The sequence below is a fragment of the Mirounga leonina genome, unplaced genomic scaffold (assembly GCF_011800145.1).
Source record: "Mirounga leonina isolate KUSES-001 unplaced genomic scaffold, KU_Mleo_1.0 Mir_166, whole genome shotgun sequence".
NCBI lineage: Eukaryota > Metazoa > Chordata > Mammalia > Carnivora > Phocidae > Mirounga > Mirounga leonina.
The window spans coordinates 33,234,905-33,256,264 of NW_023270418.1; the positions used below are offsets into that span (position 1 = coordinate 33,234,905).

At 64.1% G+C, this 21,360-nt stretch overlaps 3 protein-coding genes across 11 annotated transcripts in view; 2 read left to right on the forward strand and 1 right to left on the reverse strand.

Annotated features, from left to right (window-relative positions):
- Positions 1–840: 840 nt before the first annotated feature.
- On the forward strand, positions 841–5,215 carry NDUFS8 (NADH:ubiquinone oxidoreductase core subunit S8). 3 transcript variants are annotated; one of them, XM_035013433.1, is made up of 7 exons: positions 841–900; positions 2,252–2,309; positions 2,403–2,453; positions 3,010–3,099; positions 3,197–3,369; positions 4,812–4,940; positions 5,025–5,215. In XM_035013433.1, the coding sequence occupies exons 2-7, from the start codon at positions 2,252–2,254 to the stop codon at positions 5,154–5,156; spliced, it is 633 nt and encodes a 210-aa protein (XP_034869324.1). In that variant the 5' UTR covers positions 841–900; the 3' UTR covers positions 5,157–5,215. The 3 variants fall into 3 exon arrangements, with proteins under 3 accessions (XP_034869324.1, XP_034869326.1, XP_034869323.1); XM_035013435.1 differs by lacking the exon at positions 841–900 and adding an exon at positions 906–955; XM_035013432.1 differs by lacking the exon at positions 841–900 and adding an exon at positions 1,120–1,373.
- A 2,378-nt stretch (positions 5,216–7,593) lies between these two features.
- On the forward strand, positions 7,594–19,362 carry TCIRG1 (T cell immune regulator 1, ATPase H+ transporting V0 subunit a3). 5 transcript variants are annotated; one of them, XM_035013436.1, is made up of 21 exons: positions 7,594–7,680; positions 8,815–8,878; positions 10,102–10,229; positions 10,588–10,666; positions 11,483–11,703; positions 11,792–11,877; positions 12,099–12,225; positions 12,318–12,400; positions 12,491–12,584; positions 12,669–12,881; positions 13,460–13,604; positions 15,433–15,572; positions 15,646–15,803; positions 15,887–15,977; positions 16,543–16,661; positions 16,751–16,964; positions 17,226–17,348; positions 17,469–17,582; positions 17,665–17,782; positions 18,026–18,203; positions 18,286–19,362. In XM_035013436.1, the coding sequence occupies exons 3-21, from the start codon at positions 10,113–10,115 to the stop codon at positions 18,359–18,361; spliced, it is 2,496 nt and encodes an 831-aa protein (XP_034869327.1). In that variant the 5' UTR covers positions 7,594–7,680; positions 8,815–8,878; positions 10,102–10,112; the 3' UTR covers positions 18,362–19,362. The 5 variants fall into 5 exon arrangements, with proteins under 5 accessions (XP_034869327.1, XP_034869330.1, XP_034869328.1 ...); XM_035013439.1 differs by having other exon boundaries at positions 10,102–10,187; XM_035013437.1 differs by having other exon boundaries at positions 7,600–7,680; positions 10,109–10,229.
- A 411-nt stretch (positions 19,363–19,773) lies between these two features.
- CHKA (choline kinase alpha) overlaps positions 19,774–21,360 on the reverse strand; it is a 60,723-nt gene continuing 59,136 nt past the window's right edge. For all 3 annotated transcript variants that reach the window (XM_035013442.1, XM_035013443.1, XM_035013441.1), the window contains one exon: positions 19,774–21,039. In XM_035013442.1, coding sequence (XP_034869333.1) covers positions 20,980–21,039 — 60 coding nt within the window. In that variant the 3' untranslated portion in view covers positions 19,774–20,979. The remainder of the gene's footprint in view (positions 21,040–21,360) is intronic.

Consider the following 21,360-nt stretch of genomic DNA (forward strand, 5'->3'; position numbering starts at 1 on the left):
CGCAAGTCAGGACCCACGAGTCCTTGGAGGGCTCCTCCACAGCCCTGTGTCCCCACACCTGGCCTGTCGTCCTTCTCAAGAGGACCTCTGCACACACGCTGGGCATGCCTGCCCTTGGCCTGCCCTATTCCTCCTCGAAGTCAGCTTGGCCATCACATCATCCAAGAAGCCTTGCAAGACCACCTCCCACTACCCCGCCCACCACCAACACACAGGCGGCCCCAAGGGCCTTCTCCGTGCCTGCAGCCTCCGGGGTCCCTCTGCCACACAATCGATCCACTGGGAGGAAACAGTTTGGTGGCTGTTGAGGGACAGGGATCACGAGTCACACACATCGCGGTGAGACTCAGGCGGCCGCACTCTGCAGCTCTAACGCTTGCGCAAAGTTCCTAAACTAGTCCGTGCCTCAGTTTCCCCATCAGGAAAGCGAGAATAATCCTCCACACAGGGCTTCTGGGTAAAGGTTTAGCACCGAGCAGGCACGGCTCCCGCGGAATCACCGCCGGCCACAGTTCTCTGCACCGTTATCACAAATACCCCGCAGCGACCCAGCCTCTCTCCTCCGACCCAGGGCGCCAGGTCTGACCCGGAGCTGCTTCCTAAGCCACGCCCCGGACGTCCCGCCTCCAGTGGCGCCGGAGTCCTCGCTTATTGGCCTCTCCAATCCAACATGGCGGCGCCCTGCGCAACTCCAAGAGTCGGCTCTCCCCTAGCCAATCAAAGGAAAGATGCTCTGGATCCCGCCTCTTCCAGCTGAGCCACTGGCCAATCAAGCCACACCGTAAAAGATGGGCGAGGAAAAGGTGAAACCAGCCGGCCCAATGGCAGCGTCTCAGAGTGTAGGCTCCGCCTCTCGGTGGGCAGGCCGCTCAGCAAAGGAAGGAGCGAGAGTGTTTCAAGGTAGGTGTTGGGGCTCAGCTGTTAAAAGCCGGGCCTGGGCGGTGCGGCGTCGGGGGTGAGTGTGGTGCTCTCCTCGGCCCCGCCGGCTCTGCGGCCGGGCTTCATCTCGGCCTGCTCAGGGCTGGCGGTCCAGGTGTCCTTCGGCGTGCCGCGGGCGGACCCGGGAGCGGCACCGCCAAGGCGCATGCCCCGCCCGCGTCCGTGGGGTTGGAGGTCATGGGGAAGGTCCGGGCAGGTGTCAGGCTAGAGGGCGCCTGGCGCTGGAGTCAGCGGTCCGAGGAGGGGGGCCCGCGGGAAGTCATCTGTCACGGGAGGGTCACTTTTTGAGCTTCGGCTAGATGCCAGGCTCTGGGCATGTACAACCCCCTTCGCTCTCATGACCCCCATTTAACAGATGAGAAAACGTGCAAGATGACCTCACCCGCCCAAGGTCACTTGGCAGGCGGGGAGACCGTTCCAGAAGGACCTTGATGGTGGGGAAAGGAATGTGGTCCCGAGGGTTATTAAGCCTTTAAAGGGTTTCGCGCGCATGGGGGTGGGGGGGGGGGGGGGGGGGGGGGGGGGGGGAGGAGTGTGGGTGTAAAGGGAGGAGTCTGGCCTGAGTTCAGGTACTGGTCCCCCACCCCCCAGTGTGTGTGACTTTGGGCAAGTCACTTAACACGGCTGAGCTTCAGCTTCTCATCTGGGCCTCTCGTGGGGTCCTTGTAAGGACCGGATGACAGTGTGTGTGACCGCCTAACACAGTGCCTGACACCGTGAGCTTTCAATCCTGGTGACTGCTGGCAGTGTTATTTGGGTCAGATCCGGGGAGGATGAACAGGGGAGGGGAGAGATAGAAGGAATGGATTTTAAAGATTTCTTAGATAGTGAGATAAGATGGGACACGGGGGGGGGGGGGGCGCGCCTGGGTGGCTCAGTCGTTAAGCATCTGCCTTTGGCTCAGGTCATGATCCCAGGGTCCTGGGATCGAGCCCCACATCGGGCTCCCTGCTCCACAGGGAGTCCGCTTTCCCCTCTGCCTGCCGTCCCCCACTTGTGTTCCCTCTCTCACTGTGTCTCTCTCTGTGTCAAATAAATATATAAAATCTTTAAAAAAAAAAAAAAAAAAGTTAGGACACGGGGTCCACAGATACTCCCTAACTGTTATCCCCAGCCGAGCTGGGTCAGGTTTGCAGGGCTGGGAGGTGCCGCTCTTGGGAGCAGGGAGGCCTTCTGTGCCTCTGTTGGGAATGGGGGTACATCGGAGACCAGGTGACACAGCAGCACTGAGGTCCGGGTCCTGCTGTGCCAGAGTTCCTATGGGGACAGGCCTGGGACCCACCCGTGCCTCCCTCCCTTTTCATGCCTGCAGATGCGCTGCCTGACTACCCCAACACTGCTTCGGGCCCTGGCCCAGGCTGCACATGCAGGTAGGACCGAGGGAGCCTTTCCCGGGGTGCAGGGGGGAGCCCAGTCTCCCAACACGGGGCTGCAGCTGCACAGTGTAATCCCTCCCCTTCCAGGGCGTCCCACTGGCCGGAGCCTCCACAGCAGCAGAGTGGCAGCGACCTACAGTGAGTCCTGGGGCATCTTGACCCTCAGGTTTTCCTGATCATGAACCTGCCAGAGGCAGGGGTGGAGGCCTAGGTTCTAGTCCTGGCTTTGCCAGAGGCTCCCCCTCTCTGAGCCTCTGTTTCTACTCTGTGCGATGATCAGGACTGAATATGATTCGTGGGGGCAGGGTCTGTCAGTGAGGGGGTGGGGAGCCTTCCCTGTGGCCACACGTTGAGCTCAGAGCTCCCTTACGTGGGACAGGGAGGGAGCTGCCCAGTGTGAGGCTCGGGTGTCCGTCCTCTGCCAGGACCTCACCGCCCAAGCCCCTTCCCACCCTCCTCAATTCCTGGGCTCGGACGGCTGCCCACACACAGGGAGAAGTGGGCAAGGACTGCCTGGAGCCAGAGACAGGCCCTGAAGGGCGTTTGCTGAGGCCGGAAGGTTTGATGAATGAATAAGCCCTTGGGGCCCAGCTGGAAGGAAGATGAGGCCCTGTCTCCCTGAGTTGGATTCCTCGGGGTCATGGGCACATGAGAGGCCCTGCCACGACCCCTTCTAAGCCCACCTCCCCTGCAGAGTTCGTGAACATGCGGGACCCCTCGATGGACATGAAGGCGGTGACCGACAGGGCGGCTCAGACCCTGCTGTGGACTGAGCTCATCCGAGGTGGGCCCTAGGGGAAGGGGACTTGGCAGGACGGGGGGGTGGGCACAGATTGTTAGGGAGGAGGGGCTCCCACCCACCGTGCACCTGCTGCCCACAGGCCTGGGCATGACCCTGAGCTACCTGTTCCGGGAGCCTGCCACCATCAACTACCCATTCGAGAAGGGCCCACTGAGCCCTCGCTTTCGGGGAGAGCATGCGCTGCGTCGGTATCCATCGGGAGAGGAGCGCTGCATCGCCTGTAAGCTTTGTGAGGCTGTCTGCCCCGCCCAGGTGAGCCCCTGACGCCTGCTGACCGCCACCCTGGCCCCTGCCACTCACAGGGGAGGCTGCAGCCCTGAGCAGGCCACAGGACACCTGTGGGTCCTGTCATCGGGGATCTGGTCAGCGGTGCGAAACCTGGGCTTGGGAGCCACACGGTGGTACCTGAAAGTCTCCAGTCTTGCCCTGAATGCAGCAGCAGTTTTAGGATCTCTGTGTGTGTGCCTGTCACCAGCCCCAAGGACACACGTGCCACAGCTGAGGCCTTCCCTGCCCCCGGGTGCTGCTGCTTTGAGCCCCCAGCATTAGTTCTGTTGGAGGGCCCTACACGGACCCCCCCCCCCCCCCGGAGTCACCACCCCTTAGTGTAGGAACACATCCAGTTGGGGCGCCCGGGTGGCTTAGTCACTTAAGCGGCCAACTCTTGGTTTCGGCTCAGGTCATGATCTCAGGATCGTGAGATCAATTCCCACATCGGGCTCTGCGCTGAGTGCGGAGTCTGCTTGGATTCTCTCTGTCCCTCTGCCCCTCCCCCCTGCCCCTTGCACGCACTCCGTCTCTCTCTCAAATAAATAAATTTTTAAAACGAAAGAAAAGAAAGGAAAGATCCAGTTGAGGCTCTCAGGCAGACCCATGGGCGTGCCCAGCAGGAGCGCCAGGCACTGTGGTCACTCACTGTCCACACAGTGAGTGTTCCCTCCCAGCGGCTGCTGCAGACCATGGGCCGTGGCCTTGATGTCTCTGATCCTGGAGCACAGGAAGGCCATGAGCACCGGGCATGGACCAGGCACTGTTCCAGCTCATGACTTACTTTTACAGCAACTCCAGGACATAGAGGTTGTTTCCCCCATTTTTATAGAGGAAACTGAGGCACGAAAAAACAAGGCTACCAGCCTAAGGTCCCACTGAATAGTGGGCATTACACTCCTGGGGACACGTGAGGGCCTTTGGCAAACCCCCTTTAAACATTCTTCCGGCCGTGGGAGGCCCCAGGCCTTCTCGCTGCTGACACAGGCCATACCCAGAAACTGAGGGTTAAGGACCTACCTCGAGTCTGGGCTTTGCCCCTCACTTGCTGTGTGGCTTTGGGAAGCCCTTCAACTTCTCTGAGTCTCATCCATGAAAGGGGGATAACGATGTAAATGGGAAGGTTCAGTATACAATGACCAGCAGTCGAGCAAGTCCTGGGGACCCCCAGCCCCGGGGCCACAGCTGCTGCAGTGAACACAGCATGTTACAGCCCTCCCCTCGTGAGACCTGGTCTCTCCGGCAGCAGGTGCCGGCGGTTGACAAAAATGGCAGCTAGGGCAGTGTGACGGGGGCCTCTCGGGAGAGGCAGTTGGAAGGGCACTTCAGGCTGAGAGCGGGTGGCAGGTCTGCTCTGGGGCCCTGGGGTGAGCCCCAAGGAGGGGGCAGACACGGGCAGTCAGGGACGCCCGGTACCCCTCTCCCAGGCCATCACCATTGAGGCTGAGCCGCGGGCCGATGGCAGCCGCCGGACCACCCGCTATGACATCGACATGACCAAGTGCATCTACTGCGGCTTCTGCCAGGAGGCCTGCCCGGTGGACGCCATCGTCGAGGTGAGCGGGCCTGGGGTGGGGCGGGGCCGGGGGCAGAGGCTCTTCGGAGGGGCCTAACGGGGCCGCACCTGCACCCGCCCACAGGGCCCCAACTTCGAGTTCTCCACCGAGACACACGAGGAGCTCCTGTACAACAAGGAGAAGCTGCTCAGCAACGGGGACAAGTGGGAGGCCGAGATCGCCGCCAACATCCAGGCTGACTACCTCTACCGCTGACGGCCCCTGCCCGGCTGGCCCGCGGCCCCTGCCGCCCAATAAAAAAGCTCTGCTCTCCCGCACTGCCTCTGTCATGACTCAGCTGGCCAGGCCGGGACGGTGCAGCCCGGCTGCAGCCCGTGGGTCCCTCCCCTCGCAGGCCCTTCAGGGGAGCTAGCGGAGGTGACCTGGCCTTCCCGTGGGACTCTGGGGGCCGTGGCTGGGCCGCCAGCCCCCCCTGCTGCGCACACTTCTTCCTGGGCATACTCCCCAAGGCTTAGTCTCGGGTCTGCTGTCCCCATGATCCTGAATGTCCAAAAGGTAGGGCCACGCACAGCTACGGCCCTATGGCTGTCGAGTCTCCTGAGGCTTCGGGCAGAAGGCCAGTGAGTGGCGGAACCTCAGAAAGGCCAGGGTGTCCTTGTTGGGGGCAGGGAGAGGCCTGCTCCAGGGCAGCAGTCACAAGGAGGTGACACAGGCCCTGCTGCCCCTGAGCTGGCCTTGCCTCATCTCCAGCCACATCCCCTTTCTGCCCCAAGTTCCCCCAGAGCTGGCTGCAGGGCTTGGCTGCCGCCCTCGGAACTTCTGCTTTGCGATCCAGCAGAAGTATGGTTCTCTGTGGGGCCGTGTGCTCGTCCCGTGCGGATGGAGCGGCGAAAAGCCGCCCCCCCGGGACTCGGTGCCAGGCACCGTGAAAGGGCTTCAGCCTGTCCCCAGCTGTGAGCACACCAGCTCAGAGAAGGGAAGCGACTTGCTCGGGATCACACAGCATGTGTCCCATGAAAACACTAGCTCAGGTCAGGGATCTGGGCCCCTCCTTCCTTTTCCACCGTTTCCAAAAGCACTCTACAAAATACTAACCTCCCTTGATGCTTTGTCTAAAGAAAAGGGAGGAGAGTTGTTCCATGGACCAGTCAGCATGGGAAATGCCCCAAGTGCCCTCTTTCCTCGGATAGGCACTTCATGTGAGCACATTCAAGGCTCTGAGAAGGCCTGTAGCAAAGAACCCTAGCCTTCCTCCAGCTCATGCCCTTTGTTCATGACTGCTGACACCTGGGCCATCGTCCTGGTGCTGAAGGGGTCAGGCCCTGCCTGGGCCCCCACAGCCTAAGGAACAAGGCGCAGAGGTGAGAAAGTGCAGGACCCGAAGGGAAGAGCAGAACCTAGGAAGTGTCCGTGTGCCCGGCGCCCTGCAACCCTAGTGGCTGTGGGAGGCAGGAGCCCTGCAGTAATGAGACGGGCTTGCAAATCCTAAGTCACCTCTAACTGCACTTTTCCCAGATAGAAGCAGCATTAGGTCGTTGTCATGGAGCCTATATTTGTACACAGAACACATCTGTTAGAAATGGGTCAGACTGTCCAGCTCCTGATTTGGTTCTTTCCTTTTCTGACTTGTCACAAACTTTGTGCGTGATTCAGGAGGGTCCTTCTAACGCCGTTTTGTAACAGCGGGGTTCCGGTTTCCCCTGCGCCAGGAAGTATTGGCCTGAGGCCCCCACTGGTGCTCAGTTTGGTTGTGTTGAGGGCCCCCCCCCCGGAAACGGGCCTGTGATGCCCCAGAACTGGGTCCCCCCATTTTTCTGAGGATGTTGACCTTGGCTGTAACTGTTTCCACCCCCAGCTCTGGGGCTCTGTTTGCCGACAGCTCCCCTATCCCTCAGAGGACCTTGCCATGTGAGGTTCAAGGATCACCAGAGCTGAGAGGCCCCCTGTCCCTCCTGTCCCCAGTGGGTATGGTCCTGGCCTGTCCAAAGTGCAGGCAGCTGGACATTAGTGACCTCCGTTCAGGGGTGCTGGGACATGACCAAGCGGGGAGCTCATTAGCAAAGTCACTGGGACACCCCCAGCCGCAGGACGAGCAGCAACTACCATTGGGTGCCCTGCCCTGAGTGGAACAACACAGCCATGGCCCAGCCCTCAGTATCCCGGTGCCATTGAGGAAAAATGCCCAGAGAGGGGCAGCATCCACCCAAGAGCACAGAGCCCTGGGCCTGGAGCCTAGGTGGGCCCTAGGCCTGGGTGGTCAGAGGCAGGAAGATGTAAGGACAGGGTGCAAATGCAGCCTCAGGAAAAGGGCCCCAGAGGTGGGGAAGCGGGCTGGGGACACGCGGCTCTTGGACCCCAAGCCTCAGTGTTTTGGGGTCCCATCAGCGAGCCCTCTAGGTGTGGGGGGGGTTCCCATCCTCGAGCCCCGCAGGCCTCCCCGCACCCGCATCCCGGCCACGTAGGCGGGCGCGGTCGGCGCTGCTCGGTGTCTCCGCTCGGGTCTCCCGGCCTCCCCGCCCCACGCCCCCAGTGGTCCCCCAGCCTCCCGCGAGGAGGCGAGGGCGGGCAGGGTCGCCGCCCGAGCCCTGCCTCCCCGCCGGCGGCTCGCGGGACTCCGGTGCCCCTCCCTCCCAGGCCCGGACGGGACGGGGCGGGGCTTCCGTGGTCCCGCCCCTTGCGGCCCCGCCCGCCGGGGAAAGTGAGTTGCGTGGGCGCCGCGACCGGGAGCGCAGAGCCGGGAGCTCAGAGCCGAGCAGCGGCGCGTGCGGCCGACCCTGGGGTGAGTGTGCCCCAGCCGGGGTCTGCAGAGCCCCCCAGCTCCGACTGCCACCCTCGCTTCGCCCTGCCCCGGGAAGGGGTTCCTGGAACCCCCGCCCGGCTGGGTCAGTGCATGCGACTCAGTCTGCCGGCCCGCCGGGTGTCGGGCCTTGGTGGGGGCCACAGTGGCGACGAGGAGGAGGAGGAGGTGGGGGAAGGGAAGAGGAAGAGGAGGTTGGGGAGTTAACAGCCGCTAACTACTGGGCCCAACTCTGCCCATCCTGGTAGTGCTCTGGTGGCGCTCAGGGCTTTCTCTGTGGCATCTTCCTCGGAGGGAGGGACCCATTCTACAGATGAGGAAATTGAGGCCCACCCAACTAGGAAGAGGCAGAGCTAGAGGCAAGTGGGGTCACTCTAACTCTAGAGCCTACCAGTCTGGAATAGGGGAAGCAGCAGGCCGTCTCCTCCAGCTCAGCTCTCATCATCATGGATTAGGGGCTCAGAGGAGAGATCTGGTGGGTTCCTGAAGGAGGTGGGGGGGGGGATAGAGTGAGGAGGGGGCTGCAGTCTTGGACTCTGAAGGCCACAGGACTGAGGAAACTTCATTTGCTCCATTAAAAGGAGTGGGGTGGCCCCTGGCTTGGGTAGGGGCCAGGGAGGAGGGGGGGAAAGGGGTGAGCCAGTGGAGTCCTCAAATGTGGGGGAGGGGTCTGACCAGGTCCCTACACACCCCACCCACCCCACCCAAGGGTATTCCCGCCCAAGGGACTTGCCCTAGGCTAAGGCCCTGTGAGTGAGGGGTACCAGGCTGGATTTGCCACAGCCTGGGGCTGCTGCACCCCCTGGGTCCCCAGACCTCGTTCTCTACAACCCCCTCATCTGTGCAGCCCAGCCTTTCAGGGTGCCCTGGGCAGAGAACAGCCCTCCCCTGAGCCCATACTGTGCACTGGGACTTCCAGACCTGCCTCCGGCCTGACTTGGCCACTGGCTGACCACCTGATCCCAGACCTCACCTCTCCAGATGCACTGACCCGTCCGTTGAAACTCTGTAAAACAAGGGTACAGGGTCCTCTTTCCCCAGGATTGCTGTTAGGTTTCAATGAGGTAGCATGGGTGAAGGGTTACGTGGAGGCTCTATTTTTGTCATCTCACTCAGGTCCTGTCTCTCCTGGGGGTGGCAAGTCCCATTTACCCGAAGAGGAAGTAGAGGCCCAGAGAAGGTGAGAGACTCCCCCAAGGACACAGCCAGTCACAGCTTGAGCCACACTCTGGAGCCTGGTCCCCGGCCCTCTGGGGATGGAACCTAGCTCCTCCTGCCCACCCTTCCCTGTCCGGGGCCCAGTACTGCTGCCATCTCCGGCTCCCTCTCTGCCTTCTCTCCTCTTCCAGGCTGGGGCCGGGGCTGCAGTCCCTATTTAGACTGAAGGAAACAGGCCCAGGGGAGGAAGTGACCAGCTGGGCAGGGCCCCGCTGACCCAGACAGCAGGCGGGGCACTTTGGCGCCAAATGATCACCCTCAGTTGGGGACCTCACCTGTGCCCGTCCCCTTCCCTGACACTTTGAGCGCTAAGGAAACTGAGTCCCCCAGAGGGGAAGTGGCTGGCCCCAGGCCCCAAGAGCAGCGGCTGTGGAGTCCTGGCTCATGGCTGGGGCATCTGCAGGGCTTCCCCCCGTGGCGTCTGGGCAGGGCCCTGCCAGGCCGTCCTGCCCATGTCAGCTTCCACAGTTTCACTTTCGTGGGTTTCGACACCTGGAAGGCTGTTTCCGCCCCTATTTGGCCATCGGTCGCCAAGCGGTCCAGGCCTCGGTGGAAGGTTTCCCCGCCCTCAGGCCTCTCTGCCCTCAATGAGGCTCCCACCCCCTCAGCACACACAGACACCCCAGGGAGGGAGGGGGCTCCAGCTGCCGGGGGGCGGGGCAGGGACAGCCCCAACCTCAGCCCCAGCTGTCTGTTGTCATGGATGGACGCTCCTTGGTGTAGAAGGACAAGGGTTCATGGCCGGCCGAGGGCTGTGGCAGTTAAGAGGCCGCTGCTGGAGGTGACCCTTGGCCTGGGGCCCCAAGGATGAGTAGGATCTAGGGTGAGGGCAGGTTACAGAGGAGAGACAGTGGGAGCAGAGGGCACGTGTGAGAAGAGCCAGCGGCCACCAGGGCTCGGGGTGGGTGCCTGGGACGGGGCAGAGCCAGCCGGGAAAGAGCTTGGCGGGGGGGGGGGGGGGCCAGGCCGTGAGGTCAGCCAGGGCGGGCTCCACTCCCAGCTGCACCGCTTACTTCGTGTGTGACCTCAGCACCCCTTCGAGCCTTCCCGGGCCTCAGTTTCCCCATCTGTCAGACGGGGTTGGTAGCAGGACCTTCCATGGATCACGTGAGCCAAGGTGGACAGAATTCCTAGTCGATGGGGTGCTGTCTGGCCCGCCCTGATGAGCCTTCCGCCCCGGCCCGGCCCGCAGGACCATGGGCTCCATGTTCCGGGGTGAGGAGGTGGCGCTGGTCCAATTCTTCCTGCCCACACCTGCTGCCTATACCTGTGTGAGTCAGCTTGGCGAGCTGGGTCTCACGGAGTTCAGAGACGTGAGTGGGGCCGGCCAGGCGCGGGAGGGGGCTCGTCCTGACGCACCCTGGATGGTATACCACCTCCTCCCCAGAATGGCCCTTGCTCGAATGCCGGCAGCCCCTGCCCTGGGTACGCGGCTCTCTGAGAGGCCAGCCTTGGGGCCGAGGCCACCTCGCCTCCGGGGCCCTGTCGCACCCTCCCCAGAGCACGTAAAGCCTGGTCTGTCTCCAGCTGGGCGTCTGGAGGTTCAGGGCGTGTTCGGCACCTTTCTGGGGGGAGGCAGCTATGGCCCGCAGAGAGCCAAGCCTGGGCCCCTGGGTGGGACCTCCCTGGCCCCCTCCCCAGAAATCTGACCCCTCTGTGCGGCAACCACAGCTCAATGCCTCGGTGAGCGCCTTCCAGAGACGCTTCGTGGGGGATGTTCGGCGCTGTGAAGAGCTGGAGAAAACCTTCAGTGAGTTGGCCTCAGGCCCACATCCCAGGCAGGCTTCCTGGAGGAGGTGCCAGTCGAGCTTGGCCTGAAAGGAAGAGTCCTGGCCCCCCAGGTGGAAGACAGAAGGGAGGTCCAGGCCAGGCCCTGCAGAGCCAGGACAGGGCAGCTGGGGTCCGTGGGGTGCTCTTGAGAATGGGGCTCACTTGGAAGAGGCCTCAAATATTGCATGAGGACCTAGGAATTCATCCAGTGGACGCTGGGAAGCACTGTGGTTTCTAAGCAGGGGAGAGGCATGGACAGAGCTTTCTCTGCTACAGATGGACTGGGGCGGGCAGAGGCCGGTATCCAGGGTCAGGTGCCCCAAGGAGCCGCTTCTTCAACCCAGGCAAGAGGGGCCCTTGCCCTGCACTCTGGCAGCCCCTCCCAGGAGGAGCCTATGAGAGGGGAGAATAGAGCATATTCGGTTAATGGTTGGTTAGCTTGACGGATAGCTTTTAAGTCATCAGGCAGGTGGTATGTGCGCCTCCGTGCACGCTCTTGTCCCAGGCCCCCCAGTGCTCTGGCCAGCCTGCCTGGAACACCACTGTGGGACCCAGGCCCTGAGCGGGGCAGTGGCCAAGGGAGAGCAGGGAGGGAGAGCTCACGAGGAGGAGAGCGGACCTTTGGGGCTAGAGGTTTGGCCTGGGGTTTTTCTGGGGGTCTTGGACTCAGCAGCCAGGTGAGTTTGGGGCAGTGTTTGGGACCCCCTAGACATTAGGTGGCCCTTGGCCAACAGCGGCCATGAGCTGGTGTGGGCCCCCGAATGGCCTCCCCTGACGCCCATTGCTCTGCACCCAGCGTTCCTGCAAGAGGAGGTGCGGCGGGCTGGGCTGGTGCTGCCCCCACCCGAGGGGAGCCTGCTGGCACCCCCACCCCGTGACCTGCTGCGCATCCAGGAGGAGACGGATCGCCTGGCCCAGGAGCTCCGGGACGTGCGGGGCAACCAGCAGTCCCTGCGGGCCCAGCTGCACCAGCTGCAGCTGCATTCCGCCGTGCTGGGCCAGGGCCACCACCTCCCGGTCAGCGCCAGCCCCGGGATGGGGGGGGCAGGGGGGTGCCAGGCCCCCACGTGGGCGCGCGGGGCTCACGGTGCCTCTTGGCCCGCAGTTGGCAGCCGCCCCCGCGGATGGGCTCTTGGAAAGAAGCCCCCTGCTCCAGCCCCCGGGGGGGCCCCACCAGGACCTGAGAATCAAGTAAGTAAGGGGCACTTCAAGCTCTTTCCTGTCCGACTCCTCGTCCAGTGCTCTCCTCCTCCACCCTCAGACTGCCCCAGCCTCCTCCTTCAGGCCCAGAATCTCCCTCGCTCGTGGGAGTTTCCCCTCTTCTGGCCCGGCCTCGGGCTCCGGCCCCCTCCCGGGGAGCAGGGCGGGTGTGCCTGCTTGGCCGTCCTGAGCAGGGTGGCCGGGCCCGGCAGCTTCGTGGCAGGGGCTGTGAAGCCCACCAAGGCCGCCGCCCTGGAGCGCCTGCTCTGGAGGGCCTGCCGGGGCTTCCTCATCGCCAGCTTCAGGGAGACGGAGCAGCAGCTGGAGGACCCGGTGACGGTGAGGGCTGGGGAGGCCCGGGCGGGGGGCGGCGGCGGGGGCGGGGGGCGGGGGGCGGCGGGACTCCCGGTAAAGCGGGCCCCCTCCCGCAGGGGGAGCCTGCCACGTGGACGACCTTCCTCATCTCCTACTGGGGCGAGAAGATTGGGCAGAAGATCCGCAAGATCACGGACTGGTGATGACCCTGGTGCCCCGGCCCGTCCCCCGCCCTGCACGACCGGAGCCCCCTGCCCGCCCCCACTCACGCCGCCCCCTCCCCCGCCAGCTTCCACTGCCACGTGTTCCCGTTCGTGGAGCAGGAGGAGGGCCGCCTTGGAACCCTGCAGCAGCTGCAGCAACAGAGCCTCGAGCTGCAGGAGGTGGGCGCCCGCTCGCGGCCCGGCTGGACGCCCCGCCGGCCCCTGGCCGCAGCCGCCCTCGCTCACCCCCCGCTCTGGCCTCAGGTCCTGGGGGAGACGGAGCGCTTCCTGAGCCAGGTGCTGGGCCAGGTGCAGCAGCTGCTGCCGCCCTGGCAGGTGCAGATCCGCAAGATGAAGGCGGTGTACCTGGTGCTCAACCAGTGTAGCGTGAGTGCCACCCACAAGTGCCTCATCGCCGAGGGCTGGTGCGCCTGCAGCGACCTGCCCACCCTGCAGCAGGTGCTGCAGGGCAGCTCGGTGAGTGCGGGGGGCGGGGGGCGGCACGCTTCCCGTCCCCGGGTTCCCCCTCCTTCAGGGAGTCTGCCCTGAGGACCTGGCCCAGGCCCTCCCCGTCCTGCTGTCGGAAGCCCGGGGCGGGGCCAGAGCACCCGGGAGGCCGGCTCAACAGGCACTGGCCCCGAGACCTTGAGCCGCTGGAGGGAACCTCAGGCTACGCATCTGTGAAATGGGTGTGATGGCCCTCCCGGGTCGCGCAGCGTGCCTACTGGCAGGCTGCGAACACCTAGTAGGGGCTCACACGTGGCAAGGGGGCTCCCTCTCCTGGGCCACCTGGATAAGCAGCATGCTCCTGTTTCCCAAGCGAATTCTGGTCCAGCTGATCTCGGGCTCTCCCTAAATCACCCTGAATTGGGGCAGGTGGCGCTGCTGGTCCTATTTCACAGAGAGGGGAGAGGGGAGGGGCTGTCCCAGATCTCCCGGGGGCCTGCCCGGTGAGCCCCACATCTCCAGCTGGGTCTGGCTGGGGGGTGTCAGAGGGTCCCTGAAGGCCTCCCGCCGTCAGTCTCATGTGTCTGTGTGCCCCTCGGGTGCCCCAGAGTGAGGCGGGTGTGAGCGCCGTGGTTCACCGCATCCCCTGCCGGGACATGCCCCCCACACTCATCCGTACCAACCGCTTCACGGCCAGCTTCCAAGGCATCGTGGACGCCTACGGCGTGGGCCGCTACCAGGAGGTCAACCCAGGTGAGAGCCGGGGAGCCCCCAGCCCGGGAGGGCGGCATCTCCACACTGGGCCTGTCCTGCCTCCTTAAGATGAGAAGCACACTCCCATCACGTTGGGGAGCAGGGGGAGGCATCGTGCAAGCTTTAGGTTTACCCCCAGCAACCGCCCCCCTGCCCAGTCAAGCTTGCAAGGGATCCAGCACAAGGTTGTGCAAAGAACAGGCTTTGCAGCAGGAAGGGCTCAAGTTTGAGGTCTGACTCGCTTACCCTGGCCCATTTCTTAAGTTTCTCTGAGCCTCCGTTTCCACATCTATAAAATGGGAATAAGAGTTCGGCCCTCAGAGCAGGCTGAGAAGGTTGACAGATTGCAGATCAGCAGTCCATGAGGCCACAGTCAGCCTGCTGAGCTGCTTCGTCCGGCCCCACTGTGCGTTTAAGAAGTTTGACTTGGGTGCTGTCGGGTTCTCCCAGAAGCGGGCCCTGAGTTGGGGAGTCTGGCGCAAGTGGCCTATGAAGAGAGGTGCTGCTGGGAGAAACCAGTAGGGAAGCAGCTGAGGGGTGGGGAGTTGCGGGGCAGGTTGGGGGGCAGGGGGGCAAGCAGGCAGGGGGGGCAGGCAGTGAGCGCCGTGGCATCTGCCTGTCACCTGCCCAGTTCTGCTGCCTCCAGGCTGGCTGCGGTGTGGTCAGTGGCCTAGCACGCCCCCCGTGTCACTGGGTGGGGACCGCAGTGGGTCTCAGCCCAGAGAATGGGGGTGGGAGGTGAGCCGTGGTTGGGGCCCATTTTCGGAGTCATAGGCCAGGGAAGGGTCTGGCGTCAGCCGGTGGGCTAGAGGCAGGGCGCATGGCCCCCCAGCGCAGTACAGGCAGGACACGAGGATGGACCGTGAGGCCGAGTGAACGATGACCAGGGTCACGTGCAGTCCTTTGGGGCCTGCCATCCCTGCAGGGTCTGCGTCGCAGAGCTTGAGCTGGGGCCCGCATCCCGTGTCACATGCTCGTGGTTCCTGTGTGTTAGCAGAGGCCCGTCCAGTTAGAACAGGCCTGATCACCAGATAGCCACGGTTTGTGAGGCTGATGATCAGCCACCAGGCCTCGGGGCGTTCACTCGGGGAGGTAGGAGGCGGCTCGGGCTGCTGTAACAAAGCACCACAGATGGGGGCCCTTACAGGTGTCTCTTGTCTCCTGGTCCGGAGGCTGGAAGTCGAGATCCCGGCGTCAGGTGCTTCCTTCAGGGGAGGTGGCTCCGGGGGGGCCTCTGCTCTGGGCCGGGAGACGGCCAGCTTCCTGCTGAAATGGCGGTGGCCTCCCACTGAATGGGTCTGGGGACCTTCACATCTGTGAAGATCCCGCCTCCACATTCGGGTCGCCTTCTGAGGGGCTAGGACTCCAGCTCCTCTTTTCGGGAGGGACACGACTCAGCTCGGAACAGGGACGCGCACTCCAGTCCTGTAACTCCCATTAGGGATTTGGCCCATTTTACGGAAGGGAAAGCGAGACCTCAGAGGTGACGTGACCAGCTCGGCTTTCTGGGGCTTGCCACGTGCCCGTCAGGATGGCCACGGGCTCTCTGTCCTCTCTGAGCTTCTGCTTACGGCTCTGGCAGTAACCCCAGCGGGAGCTGGTTTGCACCGAGGGCTGCGGCCCGCCAATCCCGCCCCTGCGAAGTCCGAGTGCGGCTGCCTCCGGTGTACAGATGGGGAAACCGAGGTTCAGAGAGGCTGAGTCACTGGCCCGTGGTCACACAGCCAGGACACGCGGTCTGGCGTCCCTGCCTCGCCAGCACCCCCTCCACGTTTCCCCGGGCCCCAGCTGCGCACGTCCCCTGACCGCCTGGCCCCTCTGCCCGCAGCGCCCTACACCATCATCACCTTCCCCTTCCTCTTCGCCGTGATGTTCGGGGACGTGGGCCACGGGCTGCTCATGTTCCTCTTCGCCCTGGCCATGGTGCTCACTGAGAACCGGCCGGCCGTGAAGGCGGCGCAGAACGAGGTGAGGGGGGGCGGGGCGCGGGGGGGGGCGGGGGAGGGCCGGGGCCACCCCTCATGGCGCCCCCCGCCCCCAGATCTGGCGGACCTTCTTCAGCGGCCGCTACCTGCTGCTGCTCATGGGGCTGTTCTCCGTCTACACCGGCTTCATCTACAACGAGTGCTTCAGCCGCGCCACCACCATCTTCCCCTCGGGCTGGAGCGTGGCGGCCATGGCCACCCAGTCTGGCTGGAGGTGAGGCCCGGCCGCGGCCCCCGCAGCCCCCACGGTCCCCGCGGCCCCCGGCAGCCCCTGACCACCCGCCCTTGTTGCCACAGCGACGCGTTCCTGGCCGAGCACCCGCTGCTCACCCTGGACCCCGCAGTCAGCGGTGTCTTCCTGGGACCCTACCCCTTCGGCATTGACCCCGTGAGTCCCGGCCACTTGCTGCGGGGGGGCGCGGGCAGGTGGGAGGGCCGGGCCGGGGCTCCTGCGCTAACCCTGACCCAACCTCGACCCTGATGCTAACCCTTACCCTCGTCCTCCTTCCGCCACATTGGCGAGCCCCTCCCGAGGGCCTGGCCCGGTGGGGGGTGCGGGAGGTGCGGGGCTCTGCAAGGACGAGGGGCTCTCCAAAGCAGAGAGGAGCGTGTGGCAGCGAGGGCAGCGCGGCTTGCTCGGAGCCCGCCGGACTGGGCACTGTTGTGTGCTGTCCGTGCGCCAGGACGTGGTACCGTCCTGGTGACGGTGCCGCGAGCTCCACGTTAGCGCTGCTCCCGTTTCACCGACGAGGACGCAGAGGCACAGGAGGTCACATGGGCAGGGGCACCTGGTGGGGAGGAGCTGGGGTTTGGGCCCCGGTTGCCTGGCCTGTGTGGGCGCTCCACCGTTCCCTTCTGCCGCCCCGCAGTGGACCCCCCGGGGGCAGAGGGGCTGCCGAGAGGGACGCGGGCAGGGAGGCCCCTGCATGACACCCGTCCCTCCTGCCACCCAGGTCTGGAGCCTGGCTGTTAACCACCTGAGCTTCCTCAACTCCTTCAAGATGAAGATGTCCGTCATCCTCGGGGTCACCCACATGACCTTCGGGGTGGTCCTGGGAGTCTTCAACCACGTGTGAGGGCCTGGGCTCCCGGGGGGGGGCACCGGGCCAGGCGGGGCCAGGGCGGCCCGGTGGCTGACCTGGTGACCGCCCCCCCCCCCAGGCACTTTGGCCAGTGGCACCGGCTGTTCCTGGAGACGCTGCCTGAGCTGATCTTCCTGCTGGGGCTCTTCGGCTACCTCGTCTTCCTGGTCATCTACAAGTGGTTGAGCGTCTCAGCGGCCGGCTCTGCGGCAGCCCCCAGCATCCTCATCCACTTCATCAACATGTTCCTCTTCTCCCGCAGCCCCACCAACCAGCCCCTCTTCCCCGGGCAGGTAGGCCGGGGCGGGCACCTCATCTGAGCGGCAGGATCCTCATCTGAGAAGCGGGGATGCAGGCCCGAGGCTGCGAGCCGGGGAGGTGGAGGGGCGGCGGGAAGCCCCCTTGGGAGTGGCGCCCTGGGAGCCGGCAGCTCCTCCCCCGGGACCCTGGCTTAGCGAGGGGCCCTGGGGGAGGCGGAATGGCTGCAGGCTCCGGGGGCCCGGAGCCGGGCGCGTGGCTCGCAGAGGGCACCCTCACTGGAGGCCCCCCCACAGGAGGTGGTGCAGTCTACACTGGTGGTCCTGGCCCTGGCCACCGTGCCCGTCCTGCTGCTCGGCACACCCCTGTTCCTGCGCTGGCAGCACCGTCGCCCACTGAGGCCCACTGGCGGCCAACCGGTAGAGGCTCGGGGTGGGGAGGGGGGCATGTGGGGTGATGGGAGGTTTGGCCCCACCCTCGCCACCCCTCGGCCTCCCGAGTGCTGGGGGCCTGCTGATGCTGCTGCCCCCCACCCCCAGGAAGACGACAAGTCCAGGATTCTGGACGACTCCGACGCCTCCGACGCCTCTGTGGCTGGCTGGGGCTCTGATGAGGAGAAAGCGGGGTGCCCAGGGAACGGAGAGGAGGCCGAGGTGGGTGTGCTCTTCCCGAGTGTGTGTGTGTGGGGGGGTGGCTGCCAGCCCGGCTTGCCCCTCACCGCCGCCCACCCCCCAGTTTGTCCTGTCCGAGGTGCTCATGCACCAGGCCATCCACACCATCGAGTTCTGCCTGGGCTGCATCTCCAACACGGCCTCCTACCTGCGTCTCTGGGCCCTGAGCTTGGCCCACGCCCGTGAGTGAGCTGGGCCGCCGGTGGGCGGGATGGCCGTGGGTCAGGCCCTGGCTGCCTCGGACACTCGAGCTGCTGGCTGGGCGGGTCACTGCTCTGGGCCTCAGCATCCCCTCTGTAAAGTGAGGATGTTGGAGGAGGTCCCCCAGCGGCCCCGCGGGCGCGGTGGGGGGGCTTCAGGCTGCCACGGGGCCAGGTGGGCACCCCCTGGGCCCTAGCCTCCACTGCTGCCCCCCCGATCCCCAGAGCTGTCGGAGGTCCTGTGGGCCATGGTGATGCGTGTGGGCCTGCGCATGGGCCATGAGTTGGGCGTGGCGGCCGTGGTGCTGGTCCCCATCTTCGCTGCCTTCGCCGGGTTGACCGTGGCCATCCTGCTGGTGATGGAGGGGCTCTCGGCCTTCCTGCACGCACTGCGGCTGCACTGGTGAGCGGCCCGCCTGGCTGGCCCCGGGCCACACGAGGGTCAGGGGAGCCTGCCCCTCACCAGCTCTCCCTGTCACCCCCAGGGTAGAGTTCCAGAACAAGTTCTACTTAGGCAGTGGCTACAAGCTGAGCCCCTTCACCTTCGCGGAGGAGGACTAGCGCCCACCTGTGGCCACGCCCGGGTCTGTGCCCTTACCTGCGGAGACAAGAAATAAAGAGGGACTAGGAACTCTGTCTCGGTCCTGTCTGCGGTGCCAGGGGCTGGCGAGACTGGGGTGGCAGGGCCTGGGCCCTGGGCATGGACTGGTCTCACCCCATGAGACTCCTGGGGTCATGGACTCCGTGCCCGGCTCTACTATACTCACCTTCCTTATGCTGTCACGGGCAGCGGAGCTTGTTGTAGGGTGCAGTGGGGTGGGAGGCCCTGGTCAGGACCTGGGGCCTTGAGGAGTTGGGGAGAGGCCATGTGAGCGCATCTGCAGTAATCCCAGAGCCTGGGGGTGAAGTGGGGGGCAGACCTAGGACCAGGGAGGGATCTTTCCAGCACATTCTAGTTTTGAGCTCCCCATCCTTGGAGATGTGCAAACTGGCTGTAAGAGAATGTTCGGGATACTCTGGGCATGAAGGGTGGTGCCTGGCACGAGGGGCCAGTCGTTCCATGCCCTGGTGCTGGCCCCGCCCCAGGCACTCAAGATGGTCCGAGGCAGGGAGCAGCCTGGGACTCCAGGGCCTGACCCAGAAGTGGGGACACACACACAACACACACACCCCCTCTTGCAGAAAGGGCAGAGGCTGTCCGGGCGGCCCAGGAGTTGTCTGGGGCCCGCAGGGCCAGGAAAAGGACTGAGCTGGACTCCAGGTCCTGCTGGCCCTTCAGGGGAGGCTGCCGTCTCTGCCATCCCTCCCTGGGTGACCAGTCCTGCTCCCCGAGGCCATCCTTCGACTGGTGGGCTGGAGAGGAGCACTGTGCAGGTCTCTCTGGCCTGGGTCCCACCGCCGGCTGGGAGGTGGTGCCAGTGCATCTCAGAGGCCTCCCTTTCTCGGGCTGAGGAGCTGCAAAGTGGCTCTTCCGGCAGGAGGCCCCGGGAACAAAGGCCACTTTTGAGGCCAGAGATGCCCTGGGCATGGCAAGCCGGGTGGCCTGGCTCTATCGCTGTAGCTCTCTCATCTGGCCAGCTGCTGGGGGGGCCCGGCCCCCAGGGCCTCCAGATGCCACAGGGAGGGCGGGGCCGGCGGGGCGAGCGGGGCAGGGGTGGGGGGGGCATCGCTCTGGGGGAGACCTTACACAGGAGTGCAGTATCCTCTATCGCTCAGTTTTATTGCTTGGATCCCAGAACACATTCACCTGGCTAAACTTTTAAACATCTGGAAGGGTGAATAGTGGAAAATCTCCCTCCTGCCTTGACCGTTCCGTTTCCTCCAGCACATCCCATTGCTCCTAGTTTCTTTTGTGTCCTTCCAGAGGTCTCTGTGGGGGTGGAGAGCTGGGAGGACCCCCCGGGAGCCCTCCATAGGCACAACCAGGTAACAGGAGCCCTGCCCGAGATTTAGGACACGACCAAGGATGACAGTGAGGGTTTTGTATGTTTTTATTGTTTGTATAATACAGTCTCCGGTAGCAGAAATGTATGCACAAAAAGCAATTCAAATAAAAGTTCAGAGTAAAAAAAAAACTTTATCCCAAAGGACATTTACTATATATAAGGGTTTCACAGCTCTAGCGTATCCATGCCCCCACATTCCACATACAGGCTGCTCTTTCCCACCAGGACCACCCCGTCAGGGACACTGGGGGCAGGGAGGGCAGGGGGAGCCGGCCCAGAGCCCAGGCCAGGCCACCCTCTCCCCACCGGGCGCACCGGGGCCCCGGCGGCAGGCGTGGCAGCGGGATGACGCCTAGGGCCGCCAGCCCTGTCACAGAATCCACAACCCGGGGCTGAGCAGAGGTGGAGGAGAACAGGCTGCGGAGAGCAGGGCAAAGCCTGCTTTCTGGGCGGAGGGCAGGCGGGAGGCGAGTGTGTCCGCAGGTGCCTGCCCGCCGAGGCTGGGGTTAGTAGGGCACATTCAGTGGAGGAGGAGGGCAGGGCAGAGGCCGCAGACAGACGGGGGAGATGCGTCCGCGGGACAAAATACATAAAACAGGTCCGGAGGAGCTACATTCATCGAACGGAGACAACAGCCCACCCCCCGCACGGGCATCTGCTGCCTCGAGCATCCGCCGTGTGGACCAGAAGGGTGAGGGAGCAGCTTCCGGGCACTCGCGGTCGGTCAGGCCGCAGAGCAATGTCACAGTCTGTCCCTCCTCACTCGCCGCCCTCAGGAACCGGCGGCATCGACACACATTGTCACCACTGAAGGCCTGGTCACAGTGTTCCCCAGCACATGAATTCAAGTCCTTGAAAAATCAACATTAACTGAAAAAAAGTACCCGCAGAAACACTGTTTACTCGTGCTGTCTGCCGTATCTGACTGCAAACTTCAGGCCCCACATAGAAAATGCCTTCTCTAGACTCAAAGGATTCTGAGAGATTGCACTATTGCGCTATTGTGCTATGTTTCTGCTTCCCGATCTCATTGCAGAGTCCTAGTGAAATCGTAAACAAGATAGGATATAAATGTTACTCAATTTTAATACAGTCTTTCGTATCATACACATCCGTGTTCGGCAGCGAGCCATCCAAGCCTTGCCGCGGGGACAGCTGTCGGAGCGCCGAGGGCCCTGCTGGCCCGGCCGCCCCCACGCAGTCCAGGGATGAAGCGGACGGCGCCTCACACACTCACACCCCGAGCTTCCTCTTCTGGTCGAAATAGGCATCGAACCTTGCTTGGGCATAGTCCTAGGAGACACAAGAAAGCAGCCTCACCAAGGACTCCCGCCCAAGGCCGCCCATGTCCCACCCAGGCCCGCGGGCTGGCCACCACTGCGAACACAGGACAGAGTGACTCCGGCTACCGCAGGCCGTCCAGGAGCCCAGACACCTTGCTAAGGCACCTCGGCCACCCCCGAACGCAGCAATCCCGGCGGGCCTTCCGTCTGCGTATCTGGCGCTGCCTCGGTTCACCCTCTTGTTTACCCTGAAGGCTGCAGGCGCCTCTCAAAGCAGAAGGTTCGTGGGGCTGAGTCAGCAAGTAGAGAGCAGAGGTGCAAGAAAGGTGCC